General features: G+C 37.4%; 1 protein-coding gene and 1 long non-coding RNA gene across 3 annotated transcripts in view; one reads left to right on the top strand and one right to left on the bottom strand.

Moving 5' to 3' along the window:
- The window catches only part of LOC136753306 (uncharacterized), a 30,984-nt gene extending 10,019 nt beyond the window's left edge, over positions 1-20,965 (top strand). Inside the window, exons 2-3 of the long non-coding RNA XR_010817417.1 lie at positions 12,029-12,119; positions 20,491-20,965. This is a non-coding gene — a long non-coding RNA (uncharacterized LOC136753306). The remainder of the gene's footprint in view (positions 1-12,028; positions 12,120-20,490) is intronic.
- The window catches only part of LOC136753305 (calsyntenin-2), a 201,561-nt gene continuing 188,934 nt past the window's right edge, over positions 12,282-24,908 (bottom strand). For both annotated transcript variants that reach the window (XM_066709290.1, XM_066709291.1), the window contains exons 12-17: positions 22,201-22,412; positions 19,485-19,655; positions 18,849-18,994; positions 18,349-18,472; positions 16,160-16,344; positions 12,282-14,749 (exon numbers count right to left, since the gene is read on the bottom strand). In XM_066709290.1, the coding sequence (XP_066565387.1) occupies positions 14,552-14,749; positions 16,160-16,344; positions 18,349-18,472; positions 18,849-18,994; positions 19,485-19,655; positions 22,201-22,412 (1,036 nt within the window). In that variant the 3' untranslated portion in view covers positions 12,282-14,551. The remainder of the gene's footprint in view (positions 14,750-16,159; positions 16,345-18,348; positions 18,473-18,848; positions 18,995-19,484; positions 19,656-22,200; positions 22,413-24,908) is intronic.

The following is a 24,908-nucleotide window of genomic DNA, read 5'->3' as shown; positions in this document are numbered from 1 at the left end:
TTCTCCCCTTCTTGTGGATTGGTATGACATTCGCTGTCTTCCAGTCAGTTGGCACATCCCGTGTTATAAGTGTCTTTTGAAATATTTGAGTTAGCGGCCTATATATAATTTCCCTCATTTCTTTAAGTACTGTTGGAAATATACCATCTGGCCCAGGTGATTTGTTTGTTTTTAATTCTGCTAGTCCCTTTAGTACCTCCTCCTCATGTATCCCGATCTCTCTTAGGGTTTGACTGGACTGATTAACCTGTGGCATGTTATCAATTTTTTCTTTTATAAAAACCGCTGTGAAATACTCATTTAAAACATTTGCCACATCTTGTTAGTTTTCCAAGATACTTCCATTATTGCCCTTTATCTGTTTCACTTCCTCCTTTATTTATGTAGTATTGAAAAAAGCTCTTTGCATTAGTTATGTAGAGCTATGTTTCTTTCTATTTCCCTCTTTGCTTTCCTCATCCCTTTCTTAAGGTTTCTTTGTAGTTCAACATATTCTTTGTATTTTGTTTTGTCTCCATCCCTTTTGTATGCGCTATACAACATTTTCTTTCTCTTGATATTTTTTTGCATACTTCTATTAAATCATTTTGGCCAATGTTTTTTGGTCCTCAGTTTGCTAAGTTTTGGTACAAATTCCTCCTGAGCCTCAAGTAGTATATTCTTAAAATATAACCATCCATTTTCAACTGAATCTGTATACACTGTGCTCCAGTCTACCTGTTCTAAGTGCCGCCTCATACCGTCAAGGTTTGCTTTTTTAAAATTGTAGACCATTGTTTTAGACTTGGTCCTTGTTTTTTGAAAGTATGCCTCAAAGCTAACCATATTGTGATCACAGTTTGCCATTGGTTCTCTAACTAGTGTCCCTCTGACTCTATCTTGGTCATTTGAAAAGATCAGGTCAATGAATGCACGCTCTCTGGTTGGGTCCCTGACAAATTGAGTTAGAAAGCAGTCATTTACCATCTCAACCATTTCTATTTCTGCTTCTGTAGTCCCCACTGGGCTTTCCCAGTCTGTTTGGGAAATTGAAATCCCCCATTATAACCGTCACATCCTTGCTACATGCCGTCCTGATTTTTTTTGTCTATTATTATTATTATTATTATTAATTTCTTAGCAGACCCTCTTGTCCAGGGCGACTTACAAAATATAAGCGCAATACTAAGTGCAATAATACAGTGAGTCTACAACTAAAGACATGGGTGTGGCAATATACTGTAAATTGAAGCTGTTGTAACTAGCAACATATCATTCCTGTTACTTTTAATGGACAGTCACTGATAATAACCATGAGATTGCTTACTGTGTACATGAATGCAGTAAAGGCAATTCACTGAAGAGAATTAATACAAACTGAAGCCGCCATCTACTGGCTATAAACCATTATTGCACCCAAATAGTAATGTCTTGGGTAGGAATGGGTTTATTTAGTAACGATGCAGCCTACTGAGAGTTTACTAACATTCAGACTTGCGGAAGCTGCACTAATACCAATGACCGCAAAAAAAAAAAAAAAAGTATGTGTCTACCCCTGCCGTATAAATACACTTCAGAGCTGAAGTTCAGAAATGAAAACAACACAACTATTGTATTGTCATCTTAAACATGTGGTTGCTCTCTCTTCCTTTTTTTTTTAATGTTCTTTATACTGAAACATTCACATTTTGATGATCATGATGGAATTCTAAAAATTAAAAGCTCAGTCCTAGTTACTGTCCTAATTCCTACTATTTTACATATAATATTTATACCATCTTGCATAGATGACAAGGTTTATATGTATAATGCCACTTTTTTCCCCTGTAATGTTTAAAATGATTAATTATACTATTTTGAAGGAAGAAGATGGAGCAAAGTACAGGCAAATACTAGAGGAAAATCTGTTTTAGTCAGCTAAAGATTGAACTGACGTGCAAAGTCACCTTTCAGCAGGACATTGATCCAAAGCATGAGGCCAGAGTTTCACTGGAGTGGCTAAATAATAGCAAACTGAATGTCCTTGCGTGTCATGACTTGAATCTTATGGCGAATCTTTGTAAAGACTTAAGAACTGCTGTCCGACTCCTTAAGTGGTCCCCAAGCAACTTGAAAAAGTGTGCAATGTTGGAAGAGACTTGCCGGCACCAAAATTAGTCTGGGCCGGAGTCCATCTGCGGTAGGGATAGAGCATATTGATTTAACTCTCTACAGGCTTGCATAGTACAAGGTGTTTTTTTTTTTTTGTAATCCCTTGAAGCAAAATAACAACAATGCTAGGGCTTGACACCCATGTAACAACCCATGTTGTTGTTTTTTTAATTTCCTTTATTTCACCATACTTAAACACCAAAAAAAAAAAGTCATTCAATGAGGAAAATGAGGTGACGGTGATAGGTGTGGCAGGCTTTTGTCGAGTTCTCCAGACATCTTAATTACTTGTCCTTGTCAGCCCAGTTGTCATCTTAAGAACCAGTCACAACCTGGAAGATAAAAGGTTCATTATGAATAACAGAATGACTTTCTTGCCCCTTAGACACTTATTTTATATAATGTAGATTCTGCTCTTCCTTAATTTTGAACTCTTTGGCTTTTAGACCTTTTTGAGATTGTCAAACTGGATTGACTTATATATTTCAATCTGGCCCCACTGCTTATGTGGATTGGACTGAAACTAGTTTACATGCTGTTCATCAGGTACAAAAAAATGCTACAGTAATAACAACCCCCCATGTAAGTGAACCTTATACTTATAAAATCTCTAAACGCTCGCACTGTTTACATGGCAGAATTCTAAATTGACAGTGTACTAAACTGATTAATTGTCATACACAGATGACAGAGCCCATGATGCACTGTTGCAATGATAAAAGGATCCCAGAGGTAGGCTGTGTAACACAATGGGAAGATTAATTGTACCTGCTTCAGGAAATGGGTAGCAACTGGTTACATAGCTGCTGCCAAGTTTAAGGAGCATTTTAGATGTAACATTACACGTGCATCATTTGGAGGCAGTTGAATTAAATGTACATTTGAGGCTCAGAAATCGAAGATAGGAAGTAGGCAGTTAAAATGTGGCATTATCCAGTTCACGGATCATAGGAGAGAAGTATATGATTTATTTATTTTTTTAATTATCATCTTATCCTGGACAGATGATTATGTTTTTTACTAATGAGAACTCATTTGAAGACTAGATTTCATCACCACTTAACTACTCTTTAAATGCAGTGTGTTTATCATCAGCGTAAAAGGTTGTGTAGGCGGGTGTTAGAATAGAGTTACTAAATGATCATATTGAAAATGAATGCAATGCGTTTGGCCTTGGAATGAGAACAGCAAGGAAACAGAAAGCCATTGATAATCAGTTTTACACTGCAAAGGTCACATTTCAATGAAAGATAAATGCAGAAAACTTAATTAACAGACCCTTGAACCTGTTGCATCTAGCAAGTGGAACCTGAGGCAGCTGAAAAGAAAGTGCTGATGAAGCATTAAGCATAGTGCCCATGATTTGCACCTCATACAGAATAGCTCCATTCTGTATAGGTTATTTTAATAGTCAACATTTGTTTTTTGGCTCATTGTGTAAATGAGAGGGAACTAAAGCATACCATACAGTTCAATATTATAAAAGTAACTTCTGATAAATGAAAGATTAAAAAAACATCAAATGTAATATCTTCTCAATTATTAATTATCAACACCATACAGTTAGGATGCCACCCACAATGATATTTCATTAATATTTTTAACGTAATGCCTCATTTTAGGAGACCGCTGTTGTTTTTATTTGATCTGTTTTTCATTAAAGCCTCTATGTACTGAATGAAAGGAACGCACCCTGTAAGCATGACTCCATGGCCCCTCTCCAAACGTGTTCTGTGACCGAACTGTGAAGATATACTGGGCATTGGGATTCAGACACTCTGCTTTGTAGGAGCATTTCTCTATACCAGAGACCAGCTTGCCTTGATCCTGTGGTAGATCCATGGTGGAATTGAGAGAAACTACTTCTTGGAAATGAACATCAAAAGAATTAATACCCTCTCCAATGGGAAACATCCAAATGATCTGAGAGAGGAAAACACAACACACATTGGCAATAGTTGAACAGCCATTCGAATCATTGTAGACATCTAAAGACATTTTCTGACTGACGCATAGACGTAATCGAAATCACCAGCATCATCAGTCATACTAAGTCATAATTAGTTTTTTTTAATTATACGAAACACTTTCTATACATTTGAAAAATAAACAACTATATATATATATATATATATATATATATATATATATATATATATATATGTGTGTGTGTGTGTGTGTCTGTGTGTGTTTATAGTGAGTATGCTTCTGCTGTATGGTGCAAACACCATCATCAATCACTCCATCACATCAGAGGTGCAATATACAGTTTTGCACTCCAGGGGAAAAAGCTGAAGACCTAAATCTAATAAGGGCGTACTTATCTTTTAATGAGGGCTGTCTTTTTACAGATCTAGAGAGGGAATAATGTACTATGAATGCAAAGATAGGGGAACAATGTGTTTTGTACAATACCTGGACTGAGACTCCATTCACAATGTGCCGGTAGATGAATGGTTGTTTGGGCAGCAGTATGTCATCCTTGATTTCACAGACTGCTTTCCTGACTGGTGTTTTCTCCGACTTCTCATGCTTCAGTTTGTCACTGGAAGATGTCCTAAAACGAACTTTATTTGACTTGGACTGATTCTCTCTAGGGACTGTTATTTCAGGCTTCGGTTGTGGGCTGGTCACAGAGTCTTTGGAGTTCTCGGAATTCTGTTTCTGCTCTTCCGTTTCTGTGCTCTCTACAGGTTGACCTCCTACTGGGACAGCAGAACCATTTAAAGATGCTCTGGAGGTAGTAATGGTTCCTGGAGCAGCAAACTTCTTGGTAGGTTTTTCATAATTGATATGCTCCGTGTAAAGTTTGCTCAAACCATCCGTGATACTTTTAAAGTCTACCGTTATGTTTTTAAGCGGTTCTTGTTTTAAGGTCTCGCAGGACTTGCAATTCGCATCTAAAACCTTGCAGATCTGGTAGATGGTATTATCAACGCCCTGCAGGAACACTGTTTCATTCTTCTCCTTCAGGGACTCGTGAGAGAATTGAACCAGACCCTCCAGGATATAAACATGTTTTGAGGAATCGCTGATGAGCTGCTCAGCATCTTCTTCAGTTTCCTTGTACAACTTCTCAATCACTCCTTTTATCTCCTCCTCTTTTTCTGTGAGCTTCTTGTGCAAGTCCTTGAATCCTTCAGTCACCCTTCTGTTCAGCTCCTTCATTTGTGGCTTAAGTCTGGATTTTAAAAATCCAATCTCTCTGATGTCAGATTGACACAGTTCTTTTGCTGCAGAAAAGGAAACAGTGAATTATTGTAGGGAACCCCATGTTTAATTCTGCTTAAGCTCAACCTTCAAACTTTCTTTTAAAAACATGTGAAGAGGCCCCAAATACCCCCCCCCCCTGTACATGGGGTTACCAAAGAGCACATAACAAGACCAGCTTCTTCCGGTTTGTACCAGATGCATCTCTCTGCAGACACACAATACAAATTTAGTACAGAACGTATGTTCTTTAAAACCACAAGAAGATGGGGAAGTGGGCACACGACCCCCCTTTGCCTATCTAGACATGCGTTAGATACGTGTGGAATATAAATAATGAAATGGTCACATATGTCTCCATATTTGGGCATAAAATAGAAAATATTGTGTTTAAGCTTAATCGGGAAGATAGTGAGGATATCATAAGATAGGGAGTTGTCTCCCCCTTATTGGTTCAAACTCACCCTGTCCAAGATATCGTAATATGTATATAACATCATGTAAGCTCTATGATTTTAGGGAAGTAAGGACAAGAGACCTGCGTGTCTGTGTGTATTACTTTTCTCCAAGCGGCTTGAATCAAGTCTCTGTTTGATTCAATCTACTCTACAGTCTGATTTTTCTGAAAGTAATTAAAAGGGGATTCTTCAACATGCTACTGCTTAAATGAGTGCTGTCTTAGTATGCTTCTGGTTTACTGTGAATTGTGATTACTACAAAGCAGTTAATTGCCTAAATTTATGGTCTTCACTTAAATGAATTCAGGACATGTAAGATACAAATACATAATCAGAAACATGGATGTAAAAATATTCAGGCTCCTGTGTCACAGATGTTCCATGAAATATCCATCGTAAGTTTTGTTTTTTAGTTATTCCAAATGGGAATGAATTTAGCTGTTGACATAGTGTTGCATACGAGTAAAAATGGCAGTTCTTAGGATTAAACTGACATACCTTTCACTGCTTGATCGAGAGCTGCATGTAAGCCTCTTGATTTGTTGACATAAGCCTCAGAAATCACCGCAGTGTCAGAGGTGACATTCGTGCACTCTTCACAAACGGTTCTTCCATCGGTAAAGCTGTAGTGCGTCAAGATCTTTCCAGGGTGGTAGAAGCATGCTAATTCACCCAGCTTTTTTGCAGGTTCGATCAAGGTGTGAGACTGGAAAGCAGGGTTGTTGTGAAGTTTCCTCAGACATTTCTTGCAGAAATTGAGGCTGCAGGTTTTACAAAACCTTTCGGAAGGCTTCTTGTCCTTCAGGCATAGCTCACAGTTGACAAACTGTTCACCTGCCAGAGGCTGCTTCCTTTGAGGGCAATTGTTTTTTGACTGAGCTTGCTTTTCACATTGTCTTCTCACAATATTCCCCAGAACATGGTTTTCTGGGAAATCCAGTGTGCTGTTTTGCGCACAGCAGTGTTCTACGCTGCAGACTGGACACCTCACTGTCTTTGCTTTGCTTCCATCACAGGAAGCCTTTTTCTTCATAACTCCAATGCAGTGCTTGCACACACTGTGATTACATGGCAGAATGTAAGGCTGGGAAAAGAGCTTCTTGCAGGAGGGACAAGTAAGGTGTTGGTAGATGGATCTCTTCACCCTGTTCACTCCCATGGCAGAACTGTGTGGAAAAGATATAGCATGAAAACAAAGGTGCAATGCAAGATTACACTAATGTGCTGCTGCCAAAGGAAGGGATTCTGAATTACATGTGGTCCCTTATGTACTGTTACAGTATCAACGTATCCCTAGCTGAGCTTCAGTACCTTTACCTTCACTGGTAGCTTCCTTTACTTGACTCAATTAATGTAGAAAAATGGCTACAAAACAATATTTATTGGAAACAGATTTTCTGGTTCTGCATAGTTATGTATTGTTAGAGCTTCTACTCTTGTATTGCAACTTCTCCTATGCCTTCCCCTCCCTTTAGCTCATATTTGTATATCCACACTTGTTAGCTCATTGTACTAGGATGTTTGCTTACTGATTTTATTACTGCACTTTTTTACTGCTTTAAAAATGTTTATTGTAACTAAATCGCTAATGAATAAATAATTTGATAACCGAGATCAAACTAGAAGTGCCTGGATTATAGTTATTCATTATTGTGCAAGCCTTGTTAAGTGAACTAATATTACATATAACTTACATTTTATCTAATATTGTCGATCACCGTCGAGGGGGCGGCGTTTAGGGAAATATGCGACGGCGTATGCCCTCGACTACACCACTGAACATCGAGATTTACTGTTTTAAAGTATACCATATTTACATATAAGTAACCTCATAAAACGAAATAAATTATAACTTACCTTTTTTCCGATTTCTCGCTCGGTTGGGCAAACTGATATTAGACTGACGTTTAATAGCGTTTCTAAATAAGTACTGCTGCAATTCATACAGAGAAAAGGATGTTCACCTACTTACTCCCTGACATGAAACAACACGCGTTCTGAGTTCGGTGATTGTGACGTCTTTGCCGCTGCAGTAATGAACATCATCACAATAGCCTTAGCTTAGATATGAGAAAAAAATCTATAAATAATAAATAAAGTAATGGATTTTAAAGTTGATTTGAGCTCACACTTGCTTACAATCTGAAACCACAGTACTTGTCCAAGGCATCCTTGTATAATTTTCTCCGTCACTCTACTGCAAGGCGCATTGATAGTGTATATGCACATTAATTAAACAATAACATAATAAAAGAAAACCATTCGCAGATTATAAGGTTCCTGTTTAATGTGATTTCTATAATTATGCTTTAATGCAAATAAATTACTGTTCTTCCTCTTGTAAATCTGTTAGTAGTTTTCTCTTCTCTGCAGAGCTAGGCACTGTTGATGGACATTTCATGTACACTTCCCCCCTCAAAAAACCAAAGCAAATCTTTTGTAGTGCTGTATAACATGGTACACTATTTGGATGGTGTTTTCTGGGAGGTTTTTGGTCGACTGACTGAGGGGAATGATGCATAGTGTTGATGAGCAATAGCAAACGGATTGTTTGGCTTAACCAACACTGATTAAAGGAATTAAATTGATTAACCTGGTGTGAGTGCATGACGTCTGAAAACATGGTCCTGTGAAGAATGCACCAGTGGAATTTTCCTTATTCATTTATGTAGATTTAAATAAGGTTTCAGTATATAATTGCAATGCAAAGACATTTAAATACAGCAATTATATAAAGGATGTCAATTGAACTGATTCATACAGCGTCTGAGAAATTGGTGCTAAGCAGGGGTGGAAAGTAACGAATTACAACTACTCTCGTTCCTGTAATTGAGTAGCTTTTTCGTGTACTTGTACTTTTTTGAGTATTTTTCAATTTTTCTAATTTCACTTTTACTGAAGTATGTTTGGAGTGAAGTATTGTACTTTGTGATGGTTACGGTTGGTCAGTCAATTAAAGATTTGAAGTCAGTCCTCCAGTCCAGCAGCAGTGAGGAATTGTGTGTATTTTTAATCTATATCGAAGATCTATCGAAACGAGCGTTTCATTTCCACCATCGAATTTAAGACGGGGTCGTGATTTATTTATTTATGTATTGAAATATTAGACTTAGATATGTGCATACTGATTTATATAATTTATTGGGTGAAGTTTGTTTTATTATTATTTTTGCTGTGTATGTATAAGTGCACGTTTGATACATAATTGAATAATCGCAGCTGTTCGCTCCTGTCTGTCTGTCCTGACGCGCTTTTGAATTCAACCATGAAACTCCAGAAAAACTGTCCATGCAAATCTAGAACAACTGAAGCTCCATGAAAGGGCGGTTCATAAGCCCGTACTGTGCATTGACTCTTAATACTGGTATTGTTCATTTCCTGGCTGGCAGTGTTAAAATAATTGTTTTATTTTTTTTTATTTTTTATTTTTATCAAGAAAGGTTATTAGTTTGGAGAGAAGTGTGTGAAGAAAAATAACTACAACTGAAAATTGAACCGAATCGAAAATGTGTGGAATCGTTTCACCTCTAGTGAGCAAACATTTGAAGAGCTTCGTGGCAAAACGTGATAATGAAGCCAAATCCACATCGTTCAGGTTCTTGCTGTGGATATACTGCTAGAGGTACCATTTTCACATAGTATACATAGTTTAATCTAAAACGAGTTATGTCTTGTAATCCCAATGCTAAAACCTGCTTCTTCCCCCCACAAAACGCGACATTTGACATTCCTGATTGATATCAAAACGCAATATATCCATTTTCAAATTAGCACTGATCTCTGAAACGGAAAACGTTCACACGATCATAGTGAGTTCATCATTCAGCAGTGTTGACAAAATATTTGTTTTATATGAGGTTATTTTAAAGAAAGCGTATTCAGGATTTTAGGATTCCTTTGTGGGAACTTTTAAATCAATAGAACCATTACTTTATTGTTACACATCTCTGAACTCTGGGCATGATTGAGGGAAACACACACACACACACACACACACACACACACACACACACACACATATATATATATATATATATATACACAGTGAGGGAAAAAGGTATTTGATCCCCTGCTGATTTTGTACGTTTGCCCACTGACAAAGAAATTATCAGTCTATAATTTTAATGGTAGGTGTATTTTAACAGTGAGAGACAGAATAACAACAATAAAATCCATAAAAACGCATTTCAAAAAAGTTATAAATTGATTTGCATGTTAATGAGGGAAATAAGTATTTGATCCCCTTCAATCAGCAAGATTTCTGGCTCCCAGGTGTCTTTTATACAGGCAACGAGCTGAGATTAGGAGCACTCTCTTAAAGGGATTGCTCCTAATCTCAGCTCGTTACCTGTATAAAAGACACCTGTCCACAGAAGCAATCAATCAATCAGATTCCAAACTCTCCACCATGGCCAAGACCAAAGAGCTGTCCAAGGATGTCAGGGACAAGATTGTAGACCTACACAAGGCTGGAATGGGCTACAAGACCATCGCCAAGCAGCTTGGTGAGAAGGTGACAACAATTGGTGTGATTATTCGCAAATGGAAGACACACAAAATAACTGTCAGTCTCCCTCGGTCTGGGGCTCCATGCAAGATCTCACCTTGTGGAGCTTCAATGATCATGAGAACGGTGAGGAATCAGCCCAGAACTACACGGGAGGATCTTGTTAATGATCTCAAGGCAGCTGGGACCATAGTCACCAAGAAAGCAATTGGTAACACACTACGCCGTGAAGGACTGAAATCCTGCAGCACCAGCAAGGTCCCCCTGCTCAAGAAAGCACATGTACAGGCCCGTCTGAAGTTTGCCAATGAACATCTGAATGATTCAGAGGAGAACTGGGTGAAAGTGTTGTGGTCAGATGAGACCAAAAGTGAGCTCTTTGGCATCAACTCAACTCGCCGTGTTTGGAGGAGGAGGAATGACCCCAAGAACACCATCCCCACCGTCAAACATGGAGGTGGAAATATTATGCTTTGGGGGGGGTTTCTGCTAAGGGGACAGGACAACTGCACCGCATCAAAGGGACGATGGACGGGGCCATGTACCCTCAAATCTTTGGTGAGAACCTCCTTCCCTCAGCCAGGGCATTGAAAATGGGTCGTGGATGGGTATTCCAGCATGACAATGACCCAAAATACACAGCCAAGGCAACAAAGGAGTGGCTCAAGAAGAAGCACATTAAGGTCCTGGAGTGGCCTAACCAGTCTCCAGACCTTAATCCCATAGAAAATCTGTGGAGGGAGCTGAAGGTTCGAGTTGCCAAACGTCAACCTCGAAACCTTAATGACTTGGAGAGGATCTGCAAAGAGGAGTGGGACAAAATCCCTCCTGAGATGTGTGCAAACCTGTTGGCCAACTACAAGAAACGTCTGACCTCTGTGATTGCCAACAAGGGTTTTTGCCACCAAGTACTAAGTCGAAGGGGTCAAATACTTTTTCCCCTCACTGTATATACATTTATATAGTGTTAGTGTTAGTTTGGAGATCATGCGACAAGGCTTTGTTAAAAGTAACCATGTAACTTATACTCCAAGCACTTTTTAAATGAGCTACTTTTTACTTTTTCTTGTAGTTTTTTATACCAGTACTTTTACTTCTACTTGAGTACAATTTCATCAAAGTAACAGTACTTCAACTTGGGTAGGATTTTTAAGTACTCTTTCCACCTGTGAGAAATATCTGAGAGTGACATCAGTTTGGTCCTACTTTTACTCTTAGGAGTGAAAGCTTTTCATAAAGATTCTTTAGAATTAAACGTCCCCTAACTCGACCAATATTTAGGAGACCTCATGATGTTCCCTGTCTAGTGAAGACTTGGGAGACTGCAGCAATGGGAAGATGGCGGCAGCACACCTTACGTGAATGGAAAGACGTGTTACAGCGCTATGATGATGAAGAGTTATTGTGATGATATAGATTGGACAGAAATTGAATATTGTTTGTTATTCAGTTTGAAATGCAGTTTCTTCCCCCACTGTCTGTAATGCGGCTTTGCCAGATGGTGATACTGTTGCGGTGTCTGGCCACAGGGAAAATGCAACAATGTTGCAGTGATGATTTGGGTCCAATAAGCCGAATTTTACATCAACCCACAATGGTGTTAACAGCCCCCGAGAGCGTTGAGAGTTTATTGATTTCCCCACCACTGCGCCAAAAATACACCCAAACCAAGTGTGCCCAAATGCCCAACTGTGTTTAACTCTGAATCTATTTCAACTTCCAGATGGACTGATGTCTTCAGTCCCTCCACAAGGAAATGCTGGTGTTTGCTATTGGACGCTTCTCCACCAGATGACCTGAGTTTTGCCATGAAGGTACAGAGAAGCTTCCTTTTGCTCTGTCTGACTGTTTACAGTAGACTACAGGTCTACAGCAGATTTCATATTTTAGTATGTTGTTTTAATATCTTACATTGTTAATTAAGCTTGTAAAAGGGTGCAGTGTTCTTGTACTGAAAGGTACTGAAAAGAACCAGGTCAATTCTAAAACAAGTCTTTATTGGCCAATGTACAGAAAGTGCTGTAGTGACCACCAAAAAAGGAAAAAAAGGAAAGAAAAAAAAAAGGAAAAAAATGTTTTACACATTTTACAGGGTTGATACTTTTAAACAGCCGTTTTTTTTTCCTTCTATTACAACAGACATTTTGAAAACCATGATTTATATGTAAAAACCGCCAGAATCTGACAATACAAACATAAAAGCCTAAATATTATGGAGCAAGGCTCACAACAGTGACATCACAAGCACATGTAAGCAATATGAAATCCTAATCACTGCTACAAACTTCACTTGTACCTAAACATTTCAAAATGACATTCTCTCAGCTAAACCATAGGGTAAAAAAAAGCAAGCAAGGTCCAATCATTATCTGGGAATCCTCTGTCATGATATTTCAGGAAACACAACATTTATCCTCTGCTAGCATGTCAAATCCCAAATAACACTAACTCTGAAACGATGTTTATTCCATCAAGCATTGGTCTTACAAACAGTGGATGCTGTAGAGTAGAGTTAGTGTTACATCTTCTTAACATTTATTTAAAATGCATTTCTAGACAGCTCTGGTAACAATGGACTGCGTTTAACTGCCAAATAATTTCAATATCCCAGGTCTCAGTTACTCCGCTTTAGCTCCAAGTCCAAATTTCTGCACCTTTTTTTTATTCAACAGTATAATAAAGGCTTAAAATAATAAGACCCAATTTGCTTATTATTATTATTATTATTATTATTATTATTATTATTATTATTATAGGTAATAATGCAGTGTTGAAGTGTAGAGTGCTTTACATGCCACTAGAAAATGTAGAATATTTTAATATGGAGAAAAAAGTTTGTAAAATGAAGCCTGTCTAATGGGGACTGGTTATGGGAAACAATGACAGTGCTCGCCGGAAAGACACAGTTAGGTTTTAGTTTTAGTTTTTTTTTCTTTTCAGGGTATGACAATCATGCAGTATCCATTATTTTAAAAAGGCAGTACAGAATAACATTTGAACTTTGTTTTAGTGTTTGCGCTTTCAGAATAAAAACCCTTGAGAGGCAAAGACAGATGTTAAGACAGAAGATAAACAAGTCATCTACAAATATATAAACAAGCTGAGCAGCCTTCTGAAACAAGCTAGTGTGGATAAGTACAGATGGACTAAGCCTGGACATGATCTTAATTGACCTATTTTAACTGCTATTTACAGAATAGCATATAAAAACATAGATATACTCTTTCCCCTTGTAATGTGCCATCAGAGAAAAACTTAAACTTAAACTATTAACAGTAACGCAAACATAAATCCTTCAGATCTGAAATCATACCTTAAATTGACATGAAACAAAATCTCTTTCAGTACTTTTGAGCCAACTGCATTTTTAGTAGAATTAAATGAACTGAGAAAGTTTTAATTTAAAATATTAAAATATTATAATTAAAATATATTCCATTGAGAAAATTTAAGATATTAAAATATTGCAAATAAATGCAATAAAGCCTATATCAAAGAAAATAATTTTAAATTTCTGTGGTATTGAACTTAGGACATACAGTACAATATACAGTGTATACACTGCAAGGGATAGTTTACACACCATCATGTTGTTTTTCTGACCTCACATGTTTCTGCTATCAATTTGTGGGAAACTAATTACAAATTCCAGAGGTTGACTAACTTTGGACCCAGAAGTATGTGAAAAAAGCTATTAACAGGCAATTCATTTTTTCCTAGCATCAATAAAAATGTAAGCTGTTTGGGCCAAGACTACAGATTATTTAACAAGACTAATAAGACATTTTAGGAGAAAATAACTGCACATCTGCAAGTCCACCGAAATTTAAATCCTAGAAGGAGCTGGTATTCAGCTATATCATTTTATGGAGTATTATGTGCCTGACCGTTAATTTACATTTTAATAAAGGCTTCTGTCATGCACTCATATGGAGGTGGTGGTGTTTTTTTAAACACACATTAATTATGAAATGGTCTGATAATAACCTGTATAAAACAAAGGAAATTACAGTAAATTGCAAATGATATCCATAATTTTGATGAAAGTGCGAACACAGCCTATATCAATGCTGGATCATCTTATGGTGCTGTACACCTCTCTGGTCAGGAGAGGGCAACATTTCATTAGGTGTGAAGTGTCTTGCCTGAATTTAATAGAGTTCAAATACACTGAAGTTGATAGTCTTGCCAATCAATCGGTAGCCTTAGATTTAGGCATAGATTTCAGAGTGTTTAAAGGCTGTGTCTAGTAAGGTAGCGTCGAGTCATCCCACTCCAGTTGAGTACGTCTCTTGATATCCTGCGGCCCCCCGGGCCTCACAGGCTCCTCGTCCTCACTGTCTTCTGACTCGGCACTGGTGATGTCATCCTCCTCCACGTCTTCCTCATCTCCGTCCTCTTCCTCACTTACTTCTTCCTCGGCGGGCTGTGGCTCTTCATAATTCTGTAACAGCACAGGAGAGCTCAGTGTTGAAGAATGGCAGAACAGGAGCTTACATTATAAGGAGGGAACATCTGGAATCAGTGTTAGGCTTTTGAATGCACACTAAATCAACACTGTAAACAGTTTGAGCAAAGCTGTTTGCATCTTGGTAAAATCTAAACCACAAATATTTAGGTAAACATCCTTAAAACATTTTGTCATTTTGTTCACAACCGTCTAAAAACAAACCAAGTGGTTTATGCCAGTATAAGGTCTAATAAGCAAGTCAAACACAATGTATGCTTATTCATACTAAAGATTAACTTGAAATCAATACTAAAACAAAATGGTAAGTACAGTGCTTTCAATAAGCATGCAGGCCTGCCAACAGAGTTTCATTAGGCTCAGTGATGTGTGTGTATATATATAATTAGACATATATTGAATAAATACTTTCTGCACCTCACTTAAAATTGGAGATTAATAGCTTTAAAAGTGAATGAATCAGACTATTTTTGAATGTAAGTGCCACACACCTTAATATGTACAAATTACATATTTTTGAGACATTAAGTTAATTGTGATGTCAGCATTACAATTTTTGCATGCACTAGTGCTCTGTGATTCTCGTACATACTGAAATAAGTTAGAAGTTTATACTTCTCTGAAAATGACATTTAACAAGTCATGCTTCTGAACCTACATAACATCTTCTGTTTCACCAGTATTCACATGGCTTACATATAAACTAATTTGCTCTTTTGACTGAAAGCTGATCCTCAGTAAAGCCCCTAGGCATTGACAATAAAAGGCTGGGCAGTTATTAATACAAGTGAAGAGTGTACAATAAAAATATATACACATGGAAAGAAATTGATTTATTGGCTGAGAGGTTAATGGAAAGAAGAGAGATGATGGCGGTGAGGAAAAGTCTGTTGGGTTTTACTGTTGTCCTTTAATTACTTATGTACTTATGTTCATACTGCTACAGGAAAGAGAATCTCTGAGATAAGGATTGTACTCTGAGTCCAATGGTCAGTTTAGAATACACAATTTCTTCCTTTTCCCCTTCCAAACATGCCCAATACATCTGGCTACCAGACTCTGAGCAGCTCTTAGCTTTTTGATATTTTCCTCCATCTTTTGCTTTTCTATAGCCTTAAACATTGTTTCAACCAACACCAAGGATGATATTACACACAAAAACAGACATTGAAATGGCACATGAAATGACTGTGTATAAAGTATACCTCAATCACGATGCCATTTATATCCGTGTGTGCCTCTAAACATATCCACATTTACTGACTGTATCATTACCTTGCAATGCACTGTTTAGGTCTACTGGAAATTATACATTGTGTTTTCATCATAATGAGATGCTGCACAGTTGGAACACAAAACCCACAGATATATACAAGGCAGTCTGACCTCCATCGGGTTGACTGTAATAGTCAGGGCCGAGTCATCCCAATCCATCTCATTTTCTTTCGCTCCGTTTCCGTTTTTGGAGGATCGTTGATGAGCTACGTGGATCCTGTAGATGCCCAGCACTATGATCAGGACCAGGGAGGTAATGCACACCACAATGACCACTGTGGCAGCACTTGGGATAGCTGGAAAAATCGAAACAGATTAAAAGAAGGTATACGAAGGCTTAATTGTCAAGTTAACAATGATGTGCTCTTGTATACAAGTATAGAAGTACGTCAAATGATAGATTTTGCATTCGTTTGAACATGTGTTCCATTTATTTGCTTTTAATAACTCATTAATAGATATCAAAGGGTTTAAGAACTTGTACAACACCAAAAATCTACAAAAACTCCCACACCCTAATGACTAATGACCTACTGTAATTGTTTTTGGTGATGGTCTATGATTAGAGCTAATCGGAGTCTTTGAAACCAGCCATCACAGTATTAGTTTAAAAATGAATACACATTTTGAGGACTGCAAGAGACAAAGCTGTGATAATGATAACTGGCTTTATTGGCACGTTGCTTTTATAACAGCACTTGTGAAAACAGTAAGACCCAAATTAGAGGGCATTACCAGAAATTGAAGACAAAGTAGAAACATGTTCGATACCAATGTTGGAAGCTGGTCTGAAAGACTGAACATATGCAATTATGCAGTAATTGTGAGGCTAGCTGAGCCTGCTGATGGCAGACAACAGACAACATGTGGCGGAGGCGGATATCCTGTGGGGTACCAGGTGGCTGGCAGGCTCCCTCCTCTGCCAAAGTATGTGGTGAAGGGAGCACTTGGTAAGGTGGCCAACAGTGGGTGGTGACGTACAAGGACAGCATACGACTGGTTAAGGAACCTTGGGTGCAGAAACTAATGGCTTAGCCTGTTCCATGTTTTAATATAAAAAGACAAACCACGCCGCCCCGCCATTTCCCTTTCTGTACTTTTTATACAATAATAAGAAAGTCATCTGAGAACTGCAACGTAATTACAAAGCCTTGCACAGTTTTTGTCCCCCTCAAATTTAATAAACGTCTTTGTGAAAATGTGTTTATATTCAGGATCTTATTGTGTACCGCTTGAAAAGCCAGCAGAAAAGACGTTATAAATAAAATAATACCTTGATCCCCTAATACACATTTAGTCTGATCACAGTATTCCAAAGATTTGTACCTTTTTTCAATGGCCTATAAAGCATCCATGTTGTAAAATAATGTTAAAAGCCTGTGAGATTTCCCAAATCTTGGTATATTCAAACATTGGTGTGAAAAATGCCAAAGAAGAAAATTAATCTTTTGGCAACTAGTATTTTACTGCATATTTGAATGCTGTGTCTGTTGTAATTAATTTTCTTATCCCCACTAGTTCACACACAAGTGGCAAAATACTCTTGACAATGTGAAGTCCTTTCAGGCAGTCAGCAGTGCAGTAAGGTATGAAGGACTCACTTTAATTGACCATTTTATTAATTTTCTTTCCTCCTGCATGTAATAAGTGTTAAGAAATCAGCTGCGGCTTTTGATCTTATTTGAGAGTTGATGCATCAGCCTCCATGATGTGGTCCCAGAGGACTTAATAGAATAACCCATATTATCCACCTTGTTAAAATAGTAGAGGAAAATATTTTTCCAGCACAGCTCTCCTCTGCAGCCCGTTTAGAAGAGAAATTTAATTATATTCACTTATCAGAAGAATAAAATCTTTGCAGTGTAAAATTCTTGCCAGAAATGTTAAAGGCAATACTTTACAATACTTTAGGTCAGATCATATGAAAAAAGGGTTTTTAGGAAGAGATTATTCCAATTCAGTTTTTTTTTTGGCATAAGAGGTGAATACCCACATCTTCCAGTGCTTTAAGTGGTGCTCTTACCATGTTCTTGATTGCTAAGTATAGCTTCTTGACAAGGTGATGCCACTTTTCTGTAGTACAAAAACACTGGCATATTGCTAGATATTTAAAACTGAACTGATTACACAAGCTCTGAAAACAAACTAGTCAGTTTGCATATTGTATTGTTTTGAATGCATAAACCTTTGTGTGGGGAAGTTCTCATGGTTATTTTTCTGACATTTTGTTCACCATCACCGTGATATTCTTTAACTATATGCAAAAATACATTAAACAAAAACTAGATAAAACAGCTTACCTGAGCCGTGAGCGCTGTTTAAATTGTGCCCCATCACTGGAAGGTGAATTGCCTGGAGGTACTGAGACTCAACCGCCATGTGATTTACATGCTCCATGAAATCTGAGTTGTGTAAGACATTAACCTTTAGAAGGAAAAGCAAGTGTTTCAGTTAGTACAAGCTTACAAATCCTGGTAGAGAAATAGCCTGCAACTAAATAAAAGGCTGTTAAAAATGGGATACATTACAGAGAAAGAACAGAGTGCTTCAGAACAAATATCAAGAGTTTCAAAAAGTTGCCCATTAATAATTCAAAGCCTTGACTTTCATGCAACTATTTAGATTTTAGGGTTCCAACACAAAGATAAACTAAACACACTTATCGTGAATAGTAAAAAAACAAGCCAACTTGTTATGTTCTTATCTCAACAGTGTTATCCAATTGAAATATATTACCGAGTAATACATGTTACACATACAATCTCATCTAAATCACAAATTACCACACAAATGTACTTACCTCTAAATTGAATTCATTGCTAGTGTATCTTCCATTTAGCTCTGAGCATGTTAGTCTGAACTTCCTTTCAAAGAGCTCAGCGCTGTGCCAGTTCTGGTATCGCACCTGCCGGATAACTTGTTCGTAATTGGACATGGAGTCCACACCTGGGAGACAAGTACCACAAATACAATCTTACCAAATGTTAGGAAATCATTACGGCAAAAACAACAAATCTATAATGTCAGACAAAATGGCTTACACACAACTAAAATGACCCTGCCCTTGGGTTTTGTGTTAATGTTGAAATTTTGGAAGTTAAATGTTTGTATATAGAAAACCTTACCTTTCAAAGAGCCACACCCTATAAATAGCCATATAGGCCTTACTAAAGTGAGCACCTCCTAAAACAGTGAAAGCCAGATTTTCCAGCGGAGGAAGAAATACGTGCCTTCAGCAGTACCGGCTATCCCTGCATGTTGCACAACATAAAGCTATGAGTTACAGATGCGTCTGTGCCGGCCGTGTATTGTGCTGGGCGATCTACAGTCTCTGCTAATTGCAATATGTCAGGTCTCTCTCTCTGTCTATACATCTTTATTTTTTCTACTGAAAACAGTAAGAAAATAGGACTCCTTTCTCAATTTCAAACTATACCATAGATGGAGATTCCTGAAGTGGAGTTTGTTGCGTCCAGGTGTTTTCCATGCAGCTCATTTCGGTTCAGATGTAGGCTCTCTCGGTCTGGATTGAGTTCCTCCCCGATTACCAGAATATCACAATAATCCAAGTTATGAATGATTTCCTCCAGCACACCTGCCCGGTGAGCTACAAATGCAAGACAGAAAAATCATGGGCACGAATATGAATCAAGATAATGCACTTAAATTTCATTGTGACAAGCTGGGAGTGTGACCAATTGTGCCTTTATTCTCTCTCATTTCTACGAAGCTTGGTCACACACACACGTTCGTTATTCAAAGGTGATTGCTGCTGATTGAAGAAAACACATGTAATAAAGTAGCAATATCTATCCTTTATATTGAACAGGGGCCAGCGGTCTTAAGTACCATCACAATGTATATTAGGTTATTCCGCAGATGGGCTGTACCTTGCAAAGTTTTAATTTTAAAATATCTTTGAAGATATTGGGGATTTTGTAATCATGAGTAATATATTGTAATAAGCCTGGGGAATTATCTAGATATTCCTTTTTTGTGTGTGCGCTGAACTCCAGGTCATTTTTCAATCACATTAATATTGCATCTTTGTATTGTATCTTTTATCACAGCAGACTACATTTGGACATGCCAAGTTAATAGAAAATTGATTGAATTAACATCAAGCATCTTTACAGCGCTACCTGTGAAGTTCGCCTGTTGACACAATCAAAAACCCGAATTGCATTACAGACGGGACAGATTTCAATTTCTGATAGATTTAGACAACACAGAAAGCCTGTTAATTACGAGGTCACTGTGTGAACTGCATTGATATTGTGAAGTAGGTGTTCATGTTTCTTGCTGGTAAAATAAGGCTTTCTTTTCAGAATATGAGATCCTGCAAAGTCCCCCGTTGGACCATCTTTTTCAAAGGAGGTTCTTGGGTAGATGAGCCATTTCTGGCATCTTGTAGGCTGATATTCCCTGTGCTGATTTGCCAGGTGTCTGCAATCCTGTGGATGTTGCTAAGAGGGAGCTCCTGGAAATGAAGGTGACGTGGGATGCATTTCACAACTGCAGCTGTTGCAAACAAGAAGAGACAGGCTCTCTTGGCCCCCCATGAGAAAATCTAATCTAAAAGTGTTTCTATTACCACCTGAGGCTGGCTCTTAATAGAGTGGCAGTGTGACTATCGCAGAGGAACAGGAAGCAGGCACTGCAAAGAGCACTAAACGGGATAGTTATCATTTAGAAATCAATTGGGGGACTCATGATAATGAAAGCTAGTTTAATAAACTAAAATGCACCGTTTTAATAAATGTAGGCCGGTTCATACATAAAGGTTCTATATGTGCAACTTTGAATATTCTTTTTAGCCTTTATTATTTGTTATATAAACTACCTTTTAACATAACAGTATAGAAGCTAATTTCACACCCAGTTTTTCATAATGAATATATTAATCAACATGTAGGTTCTGTTTTTTATTTTTCCTTTTTACAAATTAATCTCCTCACCTTGTGTTCAGTGTGTCAGACTTCCATAATCTACAGCAAATTAATTTTGAATGGAGATTGAATTTTAAATGCCATGAATTTTTCATGTATGCAAGATCACTGTTAAGTCATTTTTCTGTTAGGCAGACGCTTCACTCAGCATGGGAGACAAGGCTGTCCAAGTTCTTCATCCTGAAAGCTGGATGCAATTCATCTTTCCTCAAAACCCTCTGCCTTGATAGATGATTGATAATGGGACTTTAAACTTTACTTGGGTAAAAGTCACCATCAGTTACCTACCCAATGCAAACTTTAGAACATTAATTCCTATGGCAGAAAAAGATCACAGACACATTTCTAGTGTATGACATATGTATGATCCCAGCAAGTATGTAAAATATGGAATCCTGTTCACAGGGAATACTTCGTTGTTTAGGCCCTATAAAATGTTAAGCATCTTAAATGTATTTTTCTTGTCGACTCATACTTGACTTAAGATTATAAAGAAACAATTAATCGCCTACTTAAAATAACATTCTGAACACAGAAACAAATATTCTTCCAATATGTGGCAGAATCTTCTATCAAATGTGTAATAAATGTTTGATTGATTTGAAATTCCAAGAGTCTTCTGCAGATGTCTGATGAAACTTAAAATGTATTTTGTACATATAATATAGTATATAGTATATAATATAGTATATAGGAGATGTCCATATCAAAAATCCTTAAAATACCATGTAGGCTAGTGAAGAGGGGTTTTCTAATACTGTTGCTGCACCATTTTAATGCTTGGACATTTACCCTGCAAGTCCGTGACAAATTGAACATGCGGTTTATTTTTCTACACATGAAACATGGATTTTATTTTACTATGAAACTTTAAATAAATTCAGTGTGCAGGACAGTCTTTGTAAGAATAGAAGCAAGGATTTTGTCCCACTGAGATGTGATAAAATAAAACATTGATGTGTGGAACAGGCCTAAATCATAACTGGTGTCCAATCTTCTTTACATTTAGGAACAATAAATCTGGATCAATTCCAATCCTCGGAGGGGAAGCCGTTCCCAGTTCCCATGTGAGAACAGAGGAAGGGGACTGCACAGTATAATAAATGAGCAAGAGGCATTTATTCTGAGAGGGCAGACACATAATCAATCAGCCGTACACTGTCTCTCAGACTTCGTCGCCCTTCTGTCATGTGTCTGGCTTACCTGCTCTCTCCGCTGGCTGCTCTGCCTTCGTGACGGTGCTGATGATCCGGATATCGGGGAACAGGGCTAGGCCTCTGGTGCTACCGAACTCCGCCGCCGGTCGTGTGAAGTGGTCCACCCCAGTGATGGTGATCCGAGGCTCGCTGGGCTGCAGGACCATCACAAAGGCATCAATGTCGGGGATGGTGATGCACGTGTCTTCCCCAAAACACCTACAGGTCCAGAACAGAAATAGGTGTCACAGAGTGCTTTTGTTTTCTTATCATTGCATTTTCCTAGGCCTGCCACTATGAAATTTATGGCGGTGTATGGACACCTCATAAACTCCTTGTGTACCTAACAGTCCTATACAATTTATCACAGAGGAGCATAAGCAAGAAAAAAAGGGTGGTGAAGGCTTTCTGGGATATGGTCTCCACACTGCACCAAGAAAAATAAACATCTCTGAGGGCGGAAGTGACAGAGAAAAATGTAGTGTATAGCTGCAGCTATAGTTTATGGGCTCAGAGATTTTAAATGGTAGGAGAATATGGACTTAAATATTCGTGCCAAGGATTGAATCCTGAATCCTAATACTTTCAGTTCCAGACCACTGCAAGAAAAAATAATAGACAAGAATTCTTAATTAGATCCTTGCACTTTAAACATTAGTAATCAATATTTTAGTGTTGGTACCTATTTATTAAAACGTACATCCCCAGAAAGTGGTGTGCAAGCCTATTGTTTTTTGTGGTTGTGTTTTTACATTGATAAAATCCCAATCTTAAGGGGCACAGCTTGTGCAGATGAATGGTGTTGTTTGAATAGCAGATATGAATATGCTTACAGGAACAATATATATATCTTAATGTCACAGACTCATTTGTTTAAATTATAAATTGCTGTTAGCAGTCTAATTCTTGCAGATCTGCAATACATAATGCAGTACAAGCTCCACAGATGTAATGAACAAAAGCAAGTTGGTGTATTTACTCTCACGAAGTGTTACAGCTTCCTGTTCTATATGCAATCTCTTGTGTTTGATCAGCGCAACACATGACAGTCCTTTCCCACTTGTTTCACTTGCCTTTGTTGTGCTTTCAGATGTGTTGTTTTGGAAAGAATTAGGCAGTGAAGTGTAAAGACAGATTCTTTAAGCTCCTACTTAAGACTTGGAAACATTCCAAATTAATTAAGAAGAATATGAAAGAAAGCAAACTTAGATTAATACAGGCTGCCTTTTTGCCCCTCAGAGTAATTATGATTATTAAAGGTTAGTGGAAAATACAGTTGTATTTTTTAATGTTTATTAAATACAGTTGTTTTCTTTGTTTATATTTGTATTCCAGAAAACAAGCTACTAATATTTGTCCTGTTACTGTTTGAATGTGTGGATGTTTATCTACAGGCATTGGTTCCTGAGAGATACTTTCATACATGTACCATAGCTGATTAGAAACTCACATTCCAATAAATATATGTATGTTATCAATAACAGATGGCTATAGTGTAGGAACATAAACAGTATACTCCCATAGTCACACAGACTCCAGTGCAGAAGCAGTCACAGGGAACACTATGCAGCATATCACACACATGAACAGACCATTTGTCTTGTAATGCTCCAGTTGAAATGCTCATTAACTGTAAACCTCAAAATATAATTAAACACATAAAATAATAATAAGAATGCCTATTTGGTAACAAATAAACAAATTGTCCATGAAGTTCATTTAAGTTAATTAAATGCTGTTTTGCTAAGTGATGATTTATTAATTCTAATTTATACATTTTTTTTTTTTATACAGGAAGCACAGAAAACAGGCAGAGGACCTTGGCAATTTTAAAAGATCCCAATAGGCTCTGTATTGAGATAAAACTAATTAATAAAACAGGCAAGGGAAGAGGAATGGGGTCCAATTAATTTCTGAAATAACTTTTTTGAAACAGGTGAAGATTGGCACAGAGAGCCAATCTGTAATGATTTGATTATTTTTTTTAGTAGCATAACTTATTTATATATATATATATATATATATATATATATATATATATATATATATATATATATATATATATATATATATATATATATAAAATCTTTTAAAATGTTATTTTCCATCCAAGCCTAACATTATTCAGTCTCTCAATTTCAGATTTGTGTTGATCCAATTTGATTTGAGAGATTCTCGACAAACTGGTAAATTTGATATTGGCTATATTTGGCTACCAGTGCAAACTCAATAGACTGCTCTCAATAGATTCTCTCTGTGGGACCATCAAAGCTAAATCGGATTTGATCAAACAACTAATAATATGTTCATAAAGAAATATATTTTCTTCCAACCAGGGCCAGGTGCTCAGGGAATAAAATGCAGATTTAAAAAAATAATAATAAAAACATGTATTTGAACTGGATTGGAAATCTGTGTCAAAGTTGTTGCCCTAGGGCCGGATTAAATAAAAACTTTGACCCACCTGCTAATAGCAGTTACATTTCTGATTAGAAGAAAGTGGCATCATACTAAAAATGCAGCTGCAACTGAGTACTGTTCTGTAGTTTTCTATTAGCGGGTGGGTCAAAGTTTTGATTTAATCTGGCCCCTAGGCTCATCTTGTTTATTGTGAGTAGTGTTTAGAGGGACCCTTTTAAATTGCTGATCTGGTAAGAATAAATAACAAAATATACAAAAGAAAAAATGAGAAAACCTGCAGGTCAATGAAACATG

Source organism: Amia ocellicauda, chromosome 7, assembly GCF_036373705.1.
Source record: "Amia ocellicauda isolate fAmiCal2 chromosome 7, fAmiCal2.hap1, whole genome shotgun sequence".
Taxonomy (NCBI): Eukaryota; Metazoa; Chordata; class Actinopteri; order Amiiformes; family Amiidae; genus Amia; species Amia ocellicauda.
The sequence above is the reverse complement of the archived record's forward strand: the minus strand, read 5'-3'. Positions and strand labels throughout refer to the sequence as shown.